Source organism: Aptenodytes patagonicus, chromosome W, assembly GCF_965638725.1.
Source record: "Aptenodytes patagonicus chromosome W, bAptPat1.pri.cur, whole genome shotgun sequence".
Classification (NCBI taxonomy): Eukaryota; Metazoa; Chordata; class Aves; order Sphenisciformes; family Spheniscidae; genus Aptenodytes; species Aptenodytes patagonicus.
The window spans coordinates 13,933,610-13,956,509 of record NC_134981.1 but is presented as its reverse complement, the minus strand read 5'-3'; the positions used below and the strand labels follow the sequence as shown (position 1 = coordinate 13,956,509).

The following is a 22,900-nucleotide window of genomic DNA, read 5'->3' as shown; positions in this document are numbered from 1 at the left end:
AGAGGAGCCAGGCAGGCGCCAGGGATGCGCGGAGCGCTGGCCCTCAGGCCACGGTGGCCTCTCAGCCCCTAGGTGCGGGGGGTGGGAGAAAGGACACGTCCTCGCGGCTAGGCCGGAGGGGGGGGAGGTCGGAGCAGCAAACGAAGCAGAGGCAGGGCGGTGTGCGGCGGGCTTTAGGGGGCCGCTCCCCGACACCTTCGGCATCGGGGGCCTCTGGAAGGGCGGGGAGGGGGCCGCTGCACGGCGGCCAGTACCTGCGCTTCCGGTGCCCAGTGGCGCCGTCTTCGGAGGCCGCAACGGTTCCTGCTGCGGGAAGAGGCCGCCCGTTTTGTGCTGCTGCTCGGCCGAGCCTGAGCTATGGGAACCGCTACCCCCAAGGCAGGCCCCGCCGCCGCTCTCCAACACGCCCGCGCCGCTGAGGGGAGCAGCGCCTCCTCGACCCCGGCCCCGGCCAGCACCTGGAGCTCGGTCGAAACTATCCGACATGCTCAGGCCGGGGTGGCTCAGGCACTCATAGGAAGGAGCCAGCAACTCAGTCCCGCTTCGCCGCGGCCTGAGCCCTTCGCTTTCAGTTTCACCCCCACACGCACCGCCACGATGGTCGCGACCCAGAGCAGCTCACAGCGCCTCCTCGCGGTCTCGCACCGCTCGTCGCCATAGCAACCTCGTCGCCATAGCAACCTCGGGGCCGCCGGGGCCTAGCGCCGCCCGCCGCCGGGAGGGGGAGGAGCGCGGCCCGCCAGGCGGCCGCGGCTCCGTCGCGCTGGGGGTGCCTGGGCCACCCCACCCCGCGCCGCTACCGCCCGCAGGTGTAGGCCAGGCAGGGTGTCCGCGAGAGCTGCCACCGTCGAGGAGGCCAGCTCGGTTACCACGGGTTAAAGGCTCTCGCCCGGATTTCGGGCCGTGTTGCCAACCCCACGTGTTCAGAACTGATGAGTCAGCCCTCCCCCCCCCAACACGGGATCGACTTCCAACAACAAACAAGTGTGGGGTTTATTTGTGTTAGCAGCCGGTTCTGGGGCCTCGGGATGTATTTGAGTCACACCTTCCTCAAAAATCACAAAAGCTTGGAAAGGGCACTTTCAAAAAGACAATATTCTCTTGTAATTGCTTCCCTACAGGAACAAATAGCATGCTGTGACTGTAACAGGACCAAGATTGCAGCTACACATGGTAGGAAATGTGTAGCTACAAGTGTCTGCTTTTAAAAGCATCATGCCACACTGTGCATATACAGCTGTTTTCCACAAGAAAGGGGTTTGTGTGGAAAAGCTGCAGGCTAAATTGTAAATTTAAGCCAACAAAGTTAAGCCTCCAATGTGACAATATTATTGTACTGTTAGGTCTACTTAATGTAGCTGTTCAGAATAATGTATTTTATGTAGAATTTATACATGATGTGATAACAAATGCTCTTCTGATTTAATTTTTAAAACCTTCCATGCCAACAGGAACTAACTGAAGGAGATGGCCCATGTAATGCATTTTGCTTATATTATCATATTAACTGCGAATGATTCAATTCACATGTCCACTCACAATTTAATTTACCTATTTATGTTCAATTTCAGTCCAGAGTCTTGCTCTACTTGCTTTGCAAACTCCAGATCACAATCTGCTTTCAAGATTAGGAAGATAACCGAGAACTGGGGTGCCCAGAATATACCTCAGCTGATGTTTTTATTTTGTCTCCCTGAACAGTCTGGCCTTTCCACCTGTTCCTTCCACAGCCAAAGTCAAAGGCTTGTGTGGTGTTGCTTCAAACTCTGTTCATGAATCATGAGGGGATGAAAAATATGCAAGTATGTATGAAACATTATAAAAAAATCAGAATAGCACTGTCGTGTATTTAAAAGAAAATGATTGTATTCTAACATAGTGCCTTTAGAAGTTATGTTCCTATTTAGTTTATTATTACATTTTACTATTTTTAATTATTAATGGAGGGGGTAGGGAGTAAAATATTTGTTACTTCCCCAAGGCATGAATCAGACTGATTTTTGGTGAGAGACAAAGTTGGCCAGACAGTAAAGGTGACACAGAATTAATTAGGCTCATGGGAAAACTGTTCCTAGGCAACTAGTACTGAAAGTGAAGACTGATAAACTAACAAATCTATACTCTGCAACTGAAATGAGAGCAAGTGTAGGAGATTTTGATGAGTTTTCAAAAAAGCAGAAGACTTCCCTTGTGTAAGCAATTGTCAAAACTAGATTTAAGCAGTATTACCAAGCTTTTAAAGATCACAAATTAGCTACTAAACTAAATAAAAAATATTCAGTGTTCTTGTGTTATTTCAGTTCTGGTTTTAAAGCCTATATTGTGACCTCTGGTCACATTTGTAGACTTTATCTTACCAGGAAGAGAATGAAAAGCTTACATTAATGTGGAAAAGAAAGTTGAGATTCTCAATCACTGGTCTCAGTGATGTAAGTTTGTAAGAGGCTGTCATTGATTCATGTGTCCAGTGCTTTGTTGACTATTCAAGGTCGGGGAGGTTCGAAGTAAATACTTGGCATGGCATCAAATCTCAAGGGAGATAAATCAGGAACATCCTGGACAAGCAGAGCATCCTGGCTTGTATAAATCAGGCTGTTAGGAAATAACTTGTTTTATCAGCAAAACCACAGGAATTTGGCTGCGACAGCTGAAGCGTGAAACTAAAGGTGAAGGAGAGTTAATTCCGACAAGGGGAGATCACAACCACCGACTCAAGAAACCCTCCGACTCAAAAGAAGAGAAAGACTGAGCATGCGAACTAATTAGCATAAGAAGCGAGAGAATCATTTAACCAATAGGAGATAGAATATAAATAGTGTGAAGTTTTGATAATTGGAGAGCTAGTCTTTTGTGGGCTACCACCTAGCTCCCTACTTTGCGCAAACTAGAATAAAAGAAATGGAAATACCTCGCCTTGGTGTGTAAATTGGCGTTGTGCACCGGGTAACGAGCCCGTGTTCGGGACAACATCAGGATCCTGAGGCTTTAAGAAAATCATCATTATATACTGGCATCACTTTTTAATATGCCAATCTTTCAAGAAAGCAAATCTCATTCTTTAAGTTATATACCTATGAGGAATTAAATGCCTTAGGTTATCATTATTGAACCAGACAACTTTTCACCTTTGGTCATAAATGTGAATTCTTTTCACTTAGCGGACGTTCTCTATTACCTTAATTTAATGACTGCTTGGCAACTACTTACCGTGTAGAGTGGAATGTGATCACAGATCCATCTTTTCATTATAGATGCACTACTGAAGTTTGCATGAGAGCAGTTGTGTTTGGTTGGGAATCCAATTTCTCCTCCCCAATGTAGACACCTAAACAAAAAAATCTTTCAGGCAGTTAAATCCAAAATTACAATCCCCAAATACTACCTAAAATAGTCAACCCCTTTAGACAATGCCTAAAATTCTGCTTAGAATGTTCTGGCCCGAGTAGCTGAGGTCCTGTAAATTACTTCAATCCTCTCAGACCAAATAGCAGAAAACTTGAGATAGCTAAGCTAGCAAGACATATCCTAAGCACCCAATAACTGGATTAAAACTTTCACCAAATGTAGTTATGACTGCTTATAAATATCCACTAGAGGAGTTACCTGCTTTATCCTAAGCGTGTTACCTAATAGTCTAAAACTTAATTCAGAAGCAATACTGCACAGACCTGCAGCGCCTGGTGCTGAGAAACCACAAACTGCAACTTTGTCACTATTCAGAACACAAGCACTTTTACATGTTTGGGTTTTTTATTCTGACAATATATTTCTAATTAGAAAGACAGAGAGGGCTGGTTCTACTTTTTAAAACAGAATATATTATTAATAATTGGAATTATATTGATTCCTATCATACTGATAAGGCATGTTGTTGCACTAGTCAATGGTTACTGAGCCCAAAACATAAAGCACATATATTAGCACATAAGCCATAACTCTAAATGGAATCTTTCTCACAAATTTATTTAAAAGCACAGCAGTCTCCTGAACATCTAGTAGTAGGGTATCCTATTAATCACTCTGAGAGACTCACATTTTCAGTGCTTAACTTCACTTCGTCATAATTCACCAGTTGTGAGACTGGAAGCTGTATGACACCGTAAAATGCCTCAGGCAAAGCATATTTTGCATAAACAGTTGCACAATGTAAATAAAAAAAGCCTAATTTATACCTAGAAATTACAGATTGATGGAGGACAAGAGAAATATATTTAGACAAATAATTAGATAATTATTGTGAACCAGGTGTTTACGTAAATCATTACTCTGTCATGTATATGTAGATAATTTGTGTTACATTTATATTGTCATGTGTTTGATAAAGAACAGATGTTTGCACATACCAATTAGTCCTGACCCTCTAAAGATAAAGAACCCTGACCTTCTGAAGATAGAAGACACAGGAACTATAAAAACAGTTTGTTGTAAGGTGGATAATGAGACGGTCTGATAAGCGTAAAGGACCTTCAAGCTGTCAGCAATATATTCAAAGATCAGCAAAACCTGGTGCCAACTAGGTGAAAGGGGACGAGGAAGACTATCAGCCTTCACCGGAACGACCCTGGCCCAGAATTATTTGGAAGATCTGCGCAGACGCAACTAATTAGCAACTAATTAGCATGAGGAGCGAGGATAGGCGTGGTTAGATAATGAATATGTATAGGCGTTATTAGAATATTCATTACTCAATTGTATAAATGAGATGTAACTTTTGTTGTGGGCATGCACGATAGGTGGAGAGATCCCCTGTGCATCCAGCGCGCTGCAAATAAAGAATATACTACTCGAATGAATTCGTGAAACAATTTGGCGACCCAGATGGGACTTCCTCTCTGTCGCGCTGCAGGACCCGTGGAGGATAGGACTCCCTAGGGTACCCCTGGGATTTCCCGGAGGGACTCCTTGACTCACTGGATCACTGCGGGGACAGACAAGGACCCCATTGTTGTAAAGTGAGTATATTCTTTATTTTTGGGTATAACCGGTTATTTGGTGTACAAAAGAGACTGTGCTTTTGTGCTTTTGTATTTGGGGGTATTTGATAAAGTAAAATACCTTTTGGGTTGTGTGTTAACCAGAGCTCGGTTATTGACAACATTTGGAAAATGGGTGGGCGGGCCTCAGTGGAAATCCCACAAAGAAGCCCCTTTGAAATGTATTCTTGTGCATTGGAAGGATATAGTAGGATCGGCGAAAGGAACAGAAAGTAAGAAGGTATTGTGCATTGGAAGGATATAGTAGGATCGGCGAAAGGAACAGAAAGTAAGAAGGTATTGTGCATTGGAAGGATATAGTAGGATCGGCGAAAGGAACAGAAAGTAAGAAGGTATTGTGCATTGGAAGGATATAGTAGGATCGGCGAAAGGAACAGAAAGTAAGAAGGTATTGTGCATTGGAAGGATATAGTAGGATCGGCGAAAGGAACAGAAAGTAAGAAGGTATTGTGCATTGGAAGGATATAGTAGGATCGGCGAAAGGAACAGAAAGTAAGAAGGTATTGTGCATTGGAAGGATATAGTAGGATCGGCGAAAGGAACAGAAAGTAAGAAGGTATTGTGCATTGGAAGGATATAGTAGGATCAGCGAAAGGAACAGAAAGTAAGAAGGTATTGGTTAAATATTGCAATCAATGGTGGCCTCTGTATAAGTTAAAAGATAAAGAGAAATGGCCGGTGAATGGCACTTTAAGCTATAATACTTTACTCCAATTAATGTTATTTTTACGAAGGGAAGGAAAATGGGATGAAGTGCAATATGCGGATAAGCTGTAAAAGGATATCGTGATGATCCAGAACGAGTGGCTAAGCGTTTTGAATTAATAAATAAAAATCTGGATCCAGATTGGGGAGATATTGAAATAATGTTATCAGCTTTATCAGAGACGGAAAAACAAATGATTTTAAAGGTAGCTAGGGCACAGGTACAAGCTCAAGTCACATCTGGAGCCCTTCCCGGGACAGTAGAAACGTATATACCCCGGGTAGATCCAAGATGGGATTATAATAACGATAATGATTATAAATTATTAAAAGGATATCAGGAATGGATACGTATTGGTTTGGAAACGGCAATACCTAAATCAGTAAATTGGTCACGATTATATATGATCAAACAAAATTTGGGAGAAACCCCCTCGGAGTTTTTAGATCGACTGCGCACTGGAATGCAAAAATATACCACAATTGATCCAGCATCCGAAGGGGGGAGGATGCAGTTAGTCTCTTTATTCCTAGGACAATCGCTACTGCAACTGTAGCGGCTCTCCAGGCACGGGAGGGAAATAAATATGATAAAAAAAAAAAAAAAAAAACCCAAAAGGAGTGCGCTCTCCCTTGCGGCTAGATCAATGTGCTTATTGTAAAGAAGTGGGTCATTGGAAGAAAGAATGTCCTAAGCAAAAGGCAAAGTTCCCGAGGGTAGTGGGAAGTTTGGGAGAGGAAGATTGACGGGGACCTGGAGATCAAACCCCAGCTGATCCCCTGGTTAATATTGAGCTGGGGAGTGCAGGAAAGACAATGGAATTTTTAATAGATACTGGAGCGACTTATTCAGTCCTAAATGAAAAACTAATACCAGAAGATGACAATTATGTTCAGGTAGTAGGGGCAACGGGACAAACAGAAAGGGCACATTTTTTAAAGCCCTTACGATATCAAATAGGGAATAATATAGGATTACATCAGTTTTTATATCTGCCCGGTTCCCCAAAATCTTTATTAGGAAGAGATTTGTTAGAAGTATTAGAAGCAGAAATATTTTTCAAGGATGGTCAAATGAAGTTAAAGGTTAAGGAGGAGGAACTAATCTCATTATTAAGTTTAACTGCATTACAGGCTCCGGGAAAGAATGAAGAAATCCCCTCTGAAATTTTAGATCAAGTATATCCCGGAGTTTGGGCTAGTAAATTCCCAGGTAAGGCAAAACATGTGAAACCTATTGAGATTCACTTAAAACCAGAAGCTCAAATTGTTAGAATTAAGCAGTATCCCCTCCGATTAAGAGATAGAAAGGGGATAAAAGAAATAATAGAAAAATTCCTGAAATATGGGTTGTTAAAAGAATGTGAATCTGAATACAACACTCCTATTTTACCCATCCAAAAGCCCGACGGCAAAAGTTATAGACTTGTTCAAGATCTTCGGGCAATAAATAAGATAGTAGAGGATTTACATCCAGTGGTAGCCAATCCTTATACATTGCTAACTAAATTAAGAGACGAGTTAATTTGGTTTACCGTCTTGGATCTAAAGGATGCCTTTTTCTGCCTCCCATTGACTGAAGGAAGTCAGAAACTATTTGCTTTTGAATGGGAAAATCCAGACTCGGGGCGAAAGACTCAGTTAACATGGACTGTATTACCTCAAGGATTTAAAAATAGTCCCACTATTTTTGGGAACCAGCTTGCTAGAGATCTCGAGAACTGGAGTAGCCCTGATGATCAGGGTGTGCTTTTGCAATATGTGGATGATCTATTGATAGCTACCAGCTCACGGGAAAGATGTTTAACATGGACTATAAGCCTGTTGAATTTCTTGGGAATGAAGGGATATCGTGTTTCCCGTTCAAAGGCACAACTTGTGAAAACCCAGGTAACCTATATGGGAATAGAGTTATCAGGGGGACGGCGAGAGTTGGGAGTTGAGCGGAAAGAAGCTATTTGCCAGATGCCAGAACCGCAGACTATCCAGGAATTGAGGACCTTTTTGGGAATGACCGGATGGTGTCGCTTGTGGATAAGAGACTATGCAATAATAGTGAAGCCGTTATATGAATTATTAAAAGAATCTAACCTGAAATTGGAATGGACAGGGGAAGCAAAGAGAGCATATAAAATATTGAAAAATGAATTAATGAGAGCCCCTGCTTTAGGGATTCCGGATATTAGTAAACCATTTTTACTATACTCATATGAAAGGCAAGGATTTGCCTTGGGAGTATTAGCTCAACAATTAGGTCCATATCGACATGCTGTAGCTTACTTCTCAAAGGAATTGGATGAAGTCAGCCAAGGATGGCCCTCGTGTTTGCGAGTGGTGGCAGCGGTTGCTATAAATATTTATGAAGCTCGGAAATTTACTTTGGGACAAACAATGACAGTGTTGGTATCACATACAGTCTCAGCCGTCTTGGAGCAAAAGGGGACTCATTGGTTGTCTCCTCAAAGATTTTTGAAATATCAGGCGTTGTTAGCTGAACAAGACGACGTCAACATAGTCGTAACTAACATTGTGAACCCAGCCTCTTTCCTCAGCGGAGTGTCAGAAGTACCCTTGGAACAGGATTGTATGGAAACAATAGAAGCCGTTTACTCTAGTCGACCCGATTTACGTGAAACTCCGCTAGAGGAAGCGGATGAAGAATTACTTACAGATGGAAGCTGTTTTGTGAAAGAAGGACGACGGTTCGCCGGGTATGCTGTAACTACAACAGACCAGGTAAAAGAATCGGGTCCTTTACCTTCTAGTACTTCCGCCCGAAAGGCTGAAATTATAGCGTTGACGAGAGCTTTGAAATTAACCAAAGGTAAGCGGGTAAACATTTGGACTGATTCGAAATATGCTTTTGGAGTAATTCATGCTCACGGAGCTATTTGGAAAGAAAGAGGACTTCTAACGTCTCAGGGGCAAAAGATAAAACATGCAACAGAGATTCTGGATCTTCTAGAGGCCATAAAATTACCTCAGGAAGTTGCTGTTATGCATTGCAAAGGACACCAAAAGGGAGAAACTAAATTTGAAAAAGGAAATTGATTAGCTGACACAGAAGCTCGCATTGCAGCAGAAAGAAAAATGGTTGAAGGGCTAACTTTGATCCCTGACGGTAATGCCCAAACAATAACTACATCAAGTCTTCCCCAATATGGAAAGGAAGACCACAAATTAATTCACGACTTAAAAGGTAAAAAAGATGCAAATGGATGGGCTTGGACCCCGGAAGGAAAAATAATAGTTCCTTCTAAAATTATATGGGGTTTAGTAAAATTAGAACATGCTAAGACACATTGGGGTGTGGACCCCACTTATAAGTCAATAAGTAAATATTGGATTGGAAAAGATTTATATACCAAAATTCAACAAGTTATACAACAATGTGAGATTTGTGCTAAAAATAATCCTAAAACAGGTGACAAAGTACGAATAGGGGTCATTGGTAAAGGAAATTACCCAGGACAAGTTTGGCAGATAGATTTTTCGGAATTACCCAGAAAAGGGGGGTTTTGATATTTATTAGGTCTAGTAGACGCTTTTTCAGGATGGCCAGAGGCACGTCCGTGTAGAACTAATAAGTTTAGAGAAGTGATAAAATTCATGCTCACTGAATTAATTCCTCGGTTTGGATTACCGGAAACAATATCTTCAGATCGGGGACCACATTTTTGTGCCCAAATAGTGCAAAAGATCAGTCATATCTTAGAAATTGATTGGCAGCTGCATACTCCCTATAGACCTCAAGCGAGTGGTCAAGTGGAGAAAATGAATCACTTACTGAAACTACAATTAGCTAAAATTAGTCAGGAAGCTAATTTAACATGGCCACAATCCCTACCAATCGCATTATTAAGAATAAGAACTAAACCTAGAAATAAGGAAAACTTGAGTCCTTTTGAAATATTATATGGGAGACCTTATCAACATACCTTTTCAGGAGAAGATCTAAGACAAGTAGGAGAAAGTTATTGGTATGAATATTTGAGAGAATTACATCAACAGATGAGAAAAATTTCTAAACAAGTATTGGGAACTTGAGCTCGTGGATTAGATGGACCTCTACATAGTTTTGAACCAGGAGATTGTGTTTTAATCAAAACTATTTCAGGTGATCCTTTAGAGCAAAAATGGAAAGGACCCTTCCAAGTATTACTGGCTACTAATACAGCTATTAAGGTGCGAGAAAAGAAATCTTGGATACACTACTCTCAAGTAAAGAAGGCCCCTTCTCACTCCCTATGGAAAGCCGAATCAACTGGACCAACTTCATTGCGGTTATTTCGGTAATTGTACAAATTGATCAAATACAGAGCGGTTGGAAAGAAAATACTCACCTATCTTTGGTACAACAAGTGACTGAATTAGTTAATCGAAGCGATTGTTGGGTATGTACTCATATCCCCGAACATGGGAAAAAAAGGAATATCATTAATCGGAATTCCAATTCCTTCTAACGTGTCTTGGACAAAATTATGGATAAATACCTCTTGGGATTCGGGGATAGATGCGAAACAAATAAGTATAACAACTCCGGCCCCTTAGGATTCTTACTACACTTGTGTTCAACGATGTAATCCACCTACTGGTATGGGAAAATTATATTGTAGTGATACGGTATATGTAGGAAATCAGACAGCATGTAATAAGACAATAAATATAGGTGTCAATAGTGAGGTGAACAATTCTACCAAATGGCCTGTCCCTGAAGGAAAAGGATGGTATTGGATATGTAATGATACTGCTCGAAAAACGTTACCTGAAAATTGGAGAGGAACTTGTACCTTAGGAGCAGTTATTCCCAATATGACAGTACATACTCGATTAGATAAAGGATTTCTGAGAAGCCCATTAAGGCGACTTAAACGAAATAATCCTTTAATTGAGAAACCTACTGCCTTTCATAGTTTTGTAAGATGGTTTTTACCATGGTTAGGAGTGAGTGAAATTGAGAAAGCCCTTGTAAATATTTCGGCTGTTGTAGAAAAATTGGAAAACGCTACTATGGATGCAATTCAAGCGCAACAAGAAGAGCTTAGGAGTTTGTCCAAAGTAGTATTGCAAAACAGAATGGCTTTAGATATCCTCCTAGCTGCTCAAGGAGGAGTTTGTATAATGATCAACACTAGTTGTTGTACATATGTTGACCAGAGTGGTCGGGTTTCCACAGACTTGCAGGTAATTTGGGATCAGACTAAAATACTGCATCAGGTTACACAGGATGACACCTCCTGGAGTTTTGAAGAAGTCTGGAATAAATTAACATCTTGGTTACCAAATCTTACTTGGTTAAAGAAGCTTTTTATAATCACAGTTTTAATAATCATTCTAGGAATAATCATTAGTTGTATGCTTCAATGTTCTCTCATGGTTTATAAGAAAGCAATTAATGAAATCATATAAGATGTAGTAAAAGAATTTACTCATGATACAGAAAAAGGGGGGACTGATGGAGGAATATATTTAGACAAATAATTAGATAATTATTGTGAACCAGGTGTTTACATAAATCATTACTCTGTCATGTAGATGTAGATAACTTGTGTTACATTTATACATTTATATTCTGTCATGTGTTTGATAAAGAACAGATGTTTGCACATACCAATTAGTCCTGACCCTCTAAAGATAAAGAACCCTGACCTTCTGAAGATAGAAGACACAGGAACTATAAAAACAGTTTGTTGTAAAGTGGATAATGAGACGGTCTGATAAGCGTAAAGGACCTTCAAGCTGTCAGCAATATATTCAAAGATCAGCGAAACCTGGCGCCAACTAGGTGAAAGGGGACGAGGAAGACTATCAGCCTTCACCGGAACGACCCCGGCCCAGAATTATTTGGAAGATCTGCGCAGACGCAACTAATTAGCAACTAATTAGCATGAGGAGCGAGGATAGGCGTGGTTAGATAATGAATATGTATAGGCGTTATTAGAATATTCATTACTCAATTGTATAAATGAGATGTAACTTTTGTTGTGGGCATGCACGATAGGTGGAGAGATCCCCTGTGCATCCAGCGCGCTGCAAATAAAGAATATACTACTCGAACGAATTCGTGAAACAAGATTGTGTGAAATAGGACAACATATACAGGCAATAGTGTAGGCAACCTGACAAGCTGTTCTCTGTAAACTCTCTTTAATAGCACATTCTCTTTATCGATTAATATATTAGTATTTATACAGTTGCAAGAATTCCTCTTTTTCTTTTATCCTCCCGTATTGTAGAGAGCCGCCGGGCTACCCTTCCCCCGCGCGCGGGCGCCTGAAGCACGAGCCGCCGGCGGCGCGCAGGCGCCACGTGACGGGCACCCCTGCTGCCCCCTTCCAGAGCGGGGAGAGAGACAACGTGTGACCCGCCCACTCCGACCTCCGCGTTCCCCTCACTCCTTCCGGGTTGGCGGCCAGGCAGGCAGCCCGCCCCGCCCCGCCCCCTCGCCCAAGGTCGGTCAGTACCGCGGCGGGGCCGGCGGTATCGGTTGGTGGGTGTGTTGTTCTGTGGTGCGGCGGGCTGGGGGTGCGCGGGGGCACCTTCGCATTCTCTTGGCGCGGGCGGGGGGTGGCCGTTGCTGAGGAGAAGGCTGTGGTGTCCCGCTTTCGCAGCGCCTAGGGAGCGGCGGAACGAAGGGCAGGTGGATGTGTGGAGAAGGTAGGTGACGCGGAAAGGGCTCCCCGGGAGCGCTCCCGGGCGGGGGGTGGAGAGGTGGTGGCTCCGGGTTTCCCTCTGGGCGGGCGCGATGGCCGCCGGCCATTGTGGCTCTGGGGAGCGGCGGGCCTGGGCGGTGGAGGGCGAGCCGCCTACCCAAGGTCAGTCAGTAGCCGCGGGCTATAAATAGCGGCGGGAGTGAAACGGGGCCTTGTAGGCCGGGCCGGTGGGGAGCGGTGGGCCGCCGCCGTGAGCCGTGGGGAGGGACGGGACAGGACAGGACAGGACAGTGGGATTCCGGGTGAAGAGCCCTTCCCTCTACCGGCAGCTAGTAGCCACCTGCTAGCGAGGGCGGCCCGGCAGCCGGCGGGGAGCGTGGACCGGCTCCCCTGCCTGCTCCCCGCTGCCCCACTTCTCCCGGTGGTGCCTTTCCCGCTCCGAGTGCCTGCTTTGGTATGTCTCCTGATGCCTGTAAACTGTTGTCCTGCTCACGGTAACTCCTTTGGGAGCTCTGGCTGGGGTTTGAATTGTTTGTCTGGTTCCTTGGGGTGCAGGAGATTTTCACTTGTCAGAGTTGTTTGTTTAGAGCAATGCTGTAAAGAGAATATGGTCTTGAGTCACAGAAATATCAATCTGTAGGTCAACTTGTAATGTCAATTCTCTCATGGGCTTATTGCTTCAGTTTGATATTTGCCTTACTCAGTTTGGAAAAACAGTGGATTTTCTTTTCTAGCTAGAAAGAAAAGGTGGGGAGAAGTGATCATCTTGTGGCTAGTGTTAGTTGACTGGACTTAAGCTGCTGAGTTTACATACCTTCTGTCTAGTATCATTAATAATTCTTGCTTTGTTTTTCCATGTGCAGCAGGGATTCCATACGTGGCAAGGAGTCTGCTGTGAGGTCTGGGTGAAATGGCAAGCTTTCTGCACATTGCTGTTAGCTGGTGCTCAACTCCTGTTTTTGGCAGTGTGTTACCACCTAAGGTGCATTCTGCAAAGATGCTGTGTTTGCGAATGTTTAGAACCCACCAGATGCTCAGGTCTCGGGCAGCTCCAAAGCCAGGTAAATTGATTAAACTGTTGTAAATAATCTTTTATTTTAAATTCAAGCTACCTTCAAGTTTTTTCTTTCAGATATGCGTTAGTACAGAAAAGACTTAAAATAAAAAGAACACTCTTAAATGATGTCAGCAGCTTACTTGAGTCAGTCAGTTGCAGTACAACTTTACACTGGTTTTAAAGGGCTTATGCAGAAGGTGTTTGTGTTTATTATGAATACTTTGGATCCAAATAGTCTTTAAGGGTAGGTGGTCAGAGCTCCTGCTGCCACCTTGCTTGAGGGAAGTATTTAAACAAATGCTTTTCTTAGTTAAAAGCCTGAGTTCCCCATGAGTTTTGGTAGTGCAACTCTCTGTGTGCATGCAGGGGAAAATACAGCCCTCACAAAGAGAGCATCTGCAAGCATGATTATATGTAGATGTAATTATCCTATCTAAAAAAAAATAATCTCAACTTTGTTCAGGAAACTTTTATGTTGTACCACCTTGAAGAACTTTTGATCTGCATCTTTACATGTAGGGTTTGTTGGTATGTTTGTACTGACTACATTTTAGTGCAGATAATGGACAGGTTCAGGTATTTTCAGGAAAAAAAAAAAGAGGGGAACAGGGGCATCCTTGGTTCCAGTTTACGATGTGAGCCAGGTGTATGAAAATCAGAACTGACGTTTTTTTGCTCTGTCCTACACTGTGCATAGCCTGACAGCTAGAAGACTGGAGAATATGTAAAACTGGTTTAATGATGATTTTGCCCATTATTCTGCATGGGTCACGTCTCCCTGAAGGAATTTAGAGACCCTGCTTCAGTGCTGATTTAGGGTCTTCTCAGTCTGGGACAGATTAATGTGGAGAGTTAGACTGATTGTGCATGTGATGTTTGGTTCTTCTACATGTGCACAGTAGGTACTGCATTAGACATTTTGGAGGCTTAGAAAAGTAGTGCTGTTTGTGAACAGAAGTGTCTGGTTGTAAAAACACAGGACATAAGATTAGACCATATAACTCGGAGAAGCCTTTGTTGCATGGAATTTCTGGCAATACTAATAGTGGCTGGTGCATTTTGGGGTCCTTTCAAATCAATGACCCAATGTTTGGGGCTTCTGAAGAAACGTGATGAAAAGAAGAGTTTCTTTACTCTGAGGGCTCCTGGTAATCTGTATCGTATGGCTTTTTACCACAGTTGCATGGTGAAACCTAAATTTCTTTGCTCTGACTGACAGCCCAGGGATCTGGGGTCTGTCAGAACTGATCAGGTAATGGTTTTGCCATCCCATGAATTTATGGTGCTCCAAACTTTTTTTTTTCCATATTCAGTATCTGAATGAAAGAGACATCTGTTTGTCTTGATATGGCAAATTGTCCCTTGGTTGGGAGTGTTAACCTGGGACGTAGGAAACTAGGTTCAAAGTCCTTTCTCAGATGTTCCAGCTAAGCGCCCTTGTTGTTTGAGTTTGGAATCAATCTTTGTATTTGACTTTGACCACAAATTTGATCATGAAACTGAAAGATCTCTTCAGTTTTACTGAAATCTGTATGCTCTTGTGTGTGTATGTATGTTTTCTTGTTTTTATGAATCAGTTTTCAGAAATTTTTTCACAAGGATGAAGAGCTCTGATTAGCATCATGTGTTTAAGCATTAAGTGCTGACCCTTCAGATCTCTCATGTGGAAGCCCTTATTTAAGGGAGAGTAGTATTCATGCAATGCAGTTATTTAATGCTGAGAATTATAAGTTTGATAAGTCTTTTGGTTGATAATTAAGCTGTCCTTATAGTTCATTTTGGTAACGTGAGATTTCTCATTCAGTAGAGGACAAATCAAGGATAAAACAGCAATTGAATGACAAATTAGTAGCAGTACTGTTGCCTATGTATACTTTTTAGGTGCTCTTGAATCAAAATTTAACAGCATAGAATAAAATGTAGTTATTTTATTACTTTGAGAAATTATCTTTGATTATAGTGACACTTGGTAAAATCGCTGTAATACTAAGAAGAGTAAGTTTTCTGAAAAGACTAGTGTCAGTAATTCTTCTTAAGCCTAGGAGTGAAGAGATTTGGAGTTGGTTGAAAAGTAAACTTGGAGGATGGATACTTTTCTTATTGCTATTTATTTTGCTGCTATTTTCTTTGTTTTTTATAAACATAGGTTACTGGAATACTTGTTTATTCTTGTATGAAAATTCCTATCTCAAATAGTCACTAGCACCAGATGCTTCAGAAACAGATCCAAAACTTTCCCAAGTCCTGGGAAAGGTGCTTACAGATTGACTAATTCTGAGGTTTCCAATATACTTCCAGCTTGGTTTGTCCTACAGCTCTGTGACTTTTACCCCTCTCTATCTTAGGATTTTTAATGTCCTTTTTATTTTTATGCCTTTTTCTTAAAATTGCATGGTTTTTTTCTAAATCTTGCAGAACTTTTAAACCTATAACAGTTTATTGTCAATTAATTCTCTAGATAAGCTGTACGTTATTTATAAACCATAGATATTCTCCTTTAACTTCTTTGGGTTTTTTGTATCCCCTTACTTGTGTAAGAAGAGGCGTTTGTTTAATTATCTGTACCATTCCTCCCCCCAACATCATATTGCTGTTCTTTGGAATATGTCCTCATCTTCAGAACAGGTGAGGTGGTTTGTTTAAAGCTGATGTTAGAGTAACTAAAAAGTTAGGCAGGTTTCGTATCCTGTTTTCCCATCCCAGAACATGTGGCATATAGTCAAAACTTCTCCTTTCTCTTTTATCTAAGTCAGTCTCTAATATTTGTTGATAATATTTTGCTACAGGCTACTTCCTGAATCAGATTAAGGAGATAAAAAAACCCCCCTGTATTCTTCTCTGTTTCTCTACATACAATGTTCTGAGTTTTCTTGATAGTTTTAATTTAGGATCTTCTCTAAACACTCAGTTTGTAGATGGAAGTTAAATGGAGAAGATTGCTTTTGTAGTTATTTTTAATTGTTTGATTTCTAAAGCTTGGAGATGTAGATTACCTATTTATTTTGTTTACTTGAAGTTTGAGACTGCTTTGCACGTGTCCTTGCTACGCAGTGGAGATTATGCTAAGGGGGTGAGAAAGCATAGTAATAAGAGTGACTTAAATATAGTATTCTTATTAGTTTTTCTAAATTCTAATTTATGTACATTGCATACTAAGACTCTAAGGCCTGTGAAATTTAATGATTCTACTTTTAATAGTAGCAAAATCCTTTGTGTTGATTTTTTGTATCTCCTACTCAATGAACAATACATTCAAAATCATGCGACTCAAAAAGGTGCTCAAGATATGTGTAACTTGGTCTGTTTTTGGAAAATGTTCTTGATGTCATAAAGCAGTAAGTTACTAAAGCATACCCAAGGCAGAGATTATCTGACACGGAGGCTGTGCTGGTTTTGGCTGGGATAGTTAATTTTCTTCACAGTAGCTAGTATGGGGCTATGTTTTGGATTTGTGCTGGAAACAGTGTTGATAATACAGGGATGCTTTTGCTATTGCTGAGCAGTGCTTACACAGAGTCACAGCCTCTTCTGCTTCTCACCCCACCCCACCAGTGAGTAGGCACAAGAAGTTGGGAGGGGACACAGCTGGGACAGCTGACCCAACTGGCCAAAGGGATATTCCATACCATATGATGTCATGCTCAGCATATAAAGCTGGGGGAAGAAGAAGGAAGTGGGGAACGTTTGGAGTGATGGCGTTTGTCTTCCCAAGTAACCGTTAAGCGTGATGGAGCCCTGCTTTCCTGGAGATGGCTGAACACCTGCCTGCCGATGGGAAGTAGTGAATGAATTCCTTGCTTTGCTTTGCTTGCGTGTGTGGCTTTTGCTTTACCTACTAAACTGTCTTTATCTCAACCCACGAGTTTTCTCACTTTTATCCTTCTGATTCTCTCCCCCATCCCACTGGGCAGGGAGTGAGCGAGTGGCTGTGTGGTGCTTAGTTCCCAGCTGGGGTTAAACCACGACAGAGGCTTAGAAAGGCAACTTGGAAGCGTTGCTCCCTCATGTGGTTTTAAACCCATGGCAAGGATAGTAGATGTACTATCTCAAAATAAAACCTAAATCAAGATCCTAAGTTTATAATTCTAGATTTCAACTTTTCAAAACTAATTGTTGAGTTCAACAAATCAAATCTGTGTTCTGTGTTAAATAATGTTTGAAGGAAGCTATACTATTATCATATCCTGTCCTGAAGTTTTAACATAGATCTTTGCTTTGCAATTGTAGACATCTGCTCCTTTTTGGTGTTGAATGATGTGATAGCTCAGGGTAGTCTGCTTGAAAAATGTCGTATACCTGTTCTAGTTGAAGGCTGGCAAACTGACATCTGTTTGCTTCTATATTCACTGGTTGCTAGAAATTTGGTAGTGGGACAGAGGAGAAAAGGTGGTGAGAGACGTATGAGACTTGTTGAATGTTTAGCTTGGATTTGATCTCCCAAAGCATTGGAGGAGGGCGTAGTCCTCAGTATTGGTCTCTGATCATTCTGCTTAATAAAGTAGGTGCAAATACTTTCTATCTGAAAAAGTTTTACCTATTTTACCTATTTTTATTGCATGTAAGATGTAATAACGTGAAAGAAATAAATGAGGAAACACATTTGGCATATAGTGAGTGCATGTTCCTGTCCCATGCCTCCTAGCCATTTACTCTTCTACTCTGGTACCTCACACAAAATCAAGTGAACAAAAAAGAAATCAGAAGCATCAGTTGTCATTTGAACTTGGTCCTTAGGAACTAAAAAAAAAAAACACCCCTAGTTTTTTTTTCTTTTCCTGAGAAGTGTATAAGCTTTATTCAAGTGTCTGTGTGCCTTTAAATTTGCAGTCATAGAACCATAGAATAGTTTGGGTTGGAAGGGACCTCTAAAGGTCATCTAGTCCAACCCCCCTGCAATGAGCAGGGACATCTTCAACTAGATCAGGTTGCTCAGAGCACCGTCCAACCTGACCTTGAATGTTTCCAGGGATGGGGCATCTACCACCTCTCTGGGCAACCCGTTCCAGTGTTTCATGACCCTCATCGTAAAAAAGATTTCTTCCTTATAGCTAGTCTGAATCTACCCTCTTTTAGTTTAAAACCATTACCCCTTGTCCTATTGCTGCAGGCCCTATTAAAAAGTCTGTCCCCATCTTTCTTATAAGCCCCCTTTAAGTACTGATAGGCTGCAATGAGGTCTCCCCAGAGCCTTCTCTTCTCTAGGCTGAACAACCCCAACTCTCTCAGCCTTTCTTCATAGGAGAGGTGTTCCATCCCCCTGATCGTTTTTGTGGCCCTCTTCTGGACCCGCTCCAACAGGTCCGTGTCTTTCTTATGCTGAGGGCTCCAGAGCTGGACGCAGTACTCCAGGTGGGGTCTGAGCAGAGCAGAGGGGCAGAATCACCTCCCTCGACCTGCTGGCCACGCTTCTTTTGATGCAGCCCAGGATACGGTAGGCCTTCTGGGCTGCGAGCGCACATTGCTGGCTCATGTCCAGCTTTTCATCCACCAGTACCCCCAAGTCCTTCTCGGCAGGGCTGCTCTCCATCCCTTCATCCCCCAGCCTGTGTTGATACTGGGGGTTGCCCCGACCCAGGTGCAGGACCTTGCACTTGGCCTTGTTGAACCTCATGAGGTTCACACAGGCCCACTTCTCGAGCTTGTCCAGGTCCCTCTGGATGGCATCCCGTCCCTCTGGCGTGTCGACTGCACCACTCAGCTTGGTGTCATCTGCAAACTTGCTGAGGGTGCACTCGATCCCACTGTCTATGGCATTGATGAAGATATTAAACAGTACCGGTCCCAATACGGACCCCTGAGGGACACCACTCATCACTGATCTCCATCTGGACATTGAGCTGTTGACCACTACCCTCTGGATGTGACCACCTAACCAATTCCTCACCCACCGGACAGTCCACCCATCAACTCCATACCTCTCCAGTTTAGAGAGAAGGATGTTGTGGGGGACTGTGTCAAAGGCCTTACAGAGGTCCAGATAGATGACATCTGTAGCCCTTCCCGTGTCCACTGATGTAGTCACTCCATCCTAGAGGGCCACTAGGTTAGTCAGGCAGGACTTGCCCTTGGTGAAGCCATGCTGGCTGTCTCGAATCACCTCCCTGTCCTCCATGTGCCTTAGCATAGCTTCCAGGAGGATCTGTTCCATGATCTTTCCAGGCACAGAGGTGAGGCTGACAGGTCGGTAGTTCCCAGGGTCCTCCTTTCTACCCTTTTTAAAAATGGGTGCAGTCATCCTTCTATGAACTTGTATGCTATAATTTATTCCTTCCTCTGCATTTGTGCGCTGTAAAAACTTCCAAAAGGAGAAAGGGAAGGTAGTACTCCAGTTTTTATTTTCTCAGTGCTTCTTGAGAAGCTTTTTGCCTTCTGTCCTGGAGCTACTTCCTTTCTGAAATTATGATTCATTGTTATTCTAACAAATATCAATCTTCTAGATTTCATTTCTGCTTTTAAAAGACGAGAGCTCATTTCTACTGAGTTTATTTAATAAAAATCAGAAGCAGGACTTTATTGTGTAGTAATTAGGAGAAGAGGTGAGGGGAAGTTCCCTTCAAATGACAAGGGTAATTTGTATGAGTGATAGCAACAGTTACCATAGCTTTCAAGTGGCTAGTGCCCCTGATAGGGATGTCCTGAGTTGCCTGGTGATGCTTAGATATGGTGTATGCTGATTAAGCAAATCTCTGCAAAGCGTTGTTACCTTTGTGGGTCTGTTGTTTTAGATGTGCATTCTCACTCCCGTTATGACTTCATGTTCCTTTAAAGCATGTTTTTCTGAATTTGATTTTGTCTTTTAATTTAAAGAATTTTAAATGTTCTCCAACTTATTAAATATCAAAACAGTCGTGTCTTCAAATTATTTCTTACCATTTTATTAATTTAATTTCAAAGAGAAAGCTAAAATAAAAAAGTAAAAATAATAATAATTAGAAGTAATGTACTTTGATCTTTCATTCTGTCATCTTGTTGGATGTGTTCAATCATCAGTTTTTTTTTTTTAAATGGGTGAGTAGACTGACAAGTACAGGTAGATATTTAAGTACCAGTTCTTAGCAACTTTGTATTGTTTTAGATTAACAACTCTCATGATACTATCAATTTATGTTCTGAAAATATGTTTTCAGATGTTCAATTTTAAGCACCTTGCAGTCCCAGTTTTATTTCATAGATAGATTTAGATTTAAAAATATCAAAATAATTCATTTCCTCAAAGTTCTTATAGTATGGTATGTTTTTGGCTTTGTTTTGCTTGTTTCTATCTTAAAAAAAATCAAACAGGAAAAAAAAAGTGAAAAGGAGGCCTTTCTAAAACATGCAACTCATTACTAGTCTGGTACAAGTTTGTAGCAAAATGCATAGTATTTGTGGCCAAAGTAAAAGCAGATTTGTAATTTAAAACAACCCTTTCATCCTTTTTTTTGTGTGTATGTGTGTTTGGTTGTGGGGTTTTTTGGGGTTGGTTGGTTGCTTGCTTGCTTGACCTTTAATATGAGTGACTGCTTAGGCTGCTCAAGTTATATTTTGTTAATATATATATGTGGTGTAGGTCTCTCGTGTAAATGTCACAATCTGGATTTAAATTCTGGATAGATATCAGTGAAAGCTGTTGTGGATAGACATTGGTGAAAGCTGGTGCAGAACTGGGCCTGGGTGCTGGACTGCATGCTGTCTAGTGTAATTGAATCAATGTGGTAGTTTGATATACTATTATTCTGCCTCAGTCTGTGTATTTATAAATAATGTATTTAAACACTTGATCAGATCAGAGAAGTTTAACTCTCAGATATTAGACTGGAAGCCTGCAAATTGTACATGAACACAGTTAGATGTTTGTAATTTGAAACCTTAAGCTAAAACTGATAAATTGCATCTTCTGCAGTTTTCTGGTGTTGTTTAGTAGAGCTTGGAACAAGTTAAGACAAGGAGATAACATTGAAGAGAAGTATGATTGAATAAACTAGTAGACTGATATTCCATTTTTCTTCAACTACTGAATTCACATTTTTCATTTCTGTTGCAACTCTTAGAGTACCTTATTGATGTAGTTGTGCCTTTCAATGTACTTTTGTGGTACATTCATAGTGATCTGAGACAACTGTAATTTGGTTTTGATAGACATTTAAAACATGTTCAGTTAAAATGCAGTTCAGCTGTTCAAGCTCATTCATTTATTTCTTCACAGTAAAGTTGAAGTAACTAAAGAGGGATTTAAATTCTTCTTACCCCAGTTAGAATGTGTTATCACCAGAAGACTGTATTGTATAATTGGTATTCTGATTTATATAATTAGAACTGTATAATTTCAGATGGGTATGAACCGCACCAAACACTTGTTACTGCTTGTGTGGCTGATTGTGCTGACCTGCTGATGCCTGAGAGAACAGGGATTTCTAGAAAGATGGTGTAATTTAAGGAAATATGAACTACACTGCTAGAAAATATCATTCTGCTTCCTCATCCCTGAGGAGGGCAAATCACTAGTGTGACATGTCTGTGTGTGTCTATTGTTATGGAAATTACACATGCCAGCCACCATAACAGGGTTCGATTCTAGGTTTCCGTTGAATCAATAGGCCGAAAAGAGATTCTTCTATAAAGTCCTTTTTATTAATAGCGCTACAGCTCAAGCTGGGTGCCTCCGAAGAGGGACCCAGAACAAAGATTGTAAGGGTATAATTGCCCAGGGATTTACTAAGTTCCCCACCCCTCATGTGACAGTTCAGACCAATAGTAATATTAAGGTCTGGGGTTGTCTTGTTTTTTATTGGTTTGATTTGTTTGCTGTTTTGTTACTAAGTGGTCATCTTATACAATATACAATGGTTCTAATATCCTGTTTCACATCCTCTTAGGTTGGTTTCAGCTGATTCTGTAATTAGCTTTTCGGCATGTTGCAATACAGTTGTTACAGTTCATGTACTGCGATCTATAGGCTTTGTCTACTCTAGCTATTAATGTTTAAGCTGCTAGTGCTAAGTTTCGACTAACTTTTTCTACAACACTATACAACACTGAAGAATTCCGTTAATATCAATTCAGTAATCTTTAGTGCAACTAATGCTGTCATATCTGCCACTCTTACAGGAATTCCTTATAAACAGCTGACTGTAGGTGTCCCCAAGGAGATATTTGAGAACGAGAAGAGAGTGGCTTTATCACCGGCTGGAGTTCAAACCTTGGTTAAACAAGGCTTCAGTGTTGTGGTGGAGTCTGGTGCTGGAGAAGCTTCGAAATTTTCTGATGACCATTACAGAGAAGTTGGAGCAAAGATCCAGGGGACCAAGGAAGTCCTGGCTTCTGATCTGATTGTCAAAGTAATTGCTTTATTAATATATTTCCTACCACATTCTTTTTGGAGAAACATATAGGTCAAATTTTTCGAAGTCTGCTGAAAGTTCAGTAAATAAGCTCCTTTAAATTCATATTTTCCGTTCTAAGTTCTGATTTAATTTTAGTCTGTTTTTTTTAATAGCTCAGATGTGCACCTA

At 41.5% G+C, this 22,900-nt stretch overlaps 3 protein-coding genes across 6 annotated transcripts in view; 2 read left to right on the top strand and 1 right to left on the bottom strand.

Moving 5' to 3' along the window:
- The window catches only part of LOC143171878 (polyadenylate-binding protein-interacting protein 1-like), a 30,260-nt gene extending 29,669 nt beyond the window's left edge, over positions 1 to 591 (bottom strand). The window contains exon 1 of the mRNA XM_076361012.1: positions 255 to 591. Within this exon, the coding sequence (XP_076217127.1) occupies positions 255 to 486 (232 nt within the window). The 5' untranslated portion in view covers positions 487 to 591. The remainder of the gene's footprint in view (positions 1 to 254) is intronic.
- An 8,164-nt stretch (positions 592 to 8,755) lies between these two features.
- On the top strand, positions 8,756 to 11,756 carry LOC143172073 (syncytin-2-like). Its single transcript, XM_076361315.1, has one exon. It carries the CDS (start codon positions 10,296 to 10,298, stop codon positions 11,106 to 11,108), a length of 813 nt encoding a protein of 270 aa, XP_076217430.1. The 5' UTR covers positions 8,756 to 10,295; the 3' UTR covers positions 11,109 to 11,756.
- A 510-nt stretch (positions 11,757 to 12,266) lies between these two features.
- The window catches only part of LOC143171933 (NAD(P) transhydrogenase, mitochondrial-like), a 180,603-nt gene continuing 169,969 nt past the window's right edge, over positions 12,267 to 22,900 (top strand). For 3 of the 4 annotated variants that reach the window (XM_076361118.1, XM_076361119.1, XM_076361117.1), the window contains exons 1-3: positions 12,267 to 12,356; positions 13,216 to 13,413; positions 22,497 to 22,726. In XM_076361118.1, coding sequence (XP_076217233.1) covers positions 13,263 to 13,413; positions 22,497 to 22,726 — 381 coding nt within the window. In that variant the 5' untranslated portion in view covers positions 12,267 to 12,356; positions 13,216 to 13,262. The remainder of the gene's footprint in view (positions 12,357 to 13,215; positions 13,414 to 22,496; positions 22,727 to 22,900) is intronic. The other variant, XM_076361116.1, reaches the window with a different exon arrangement.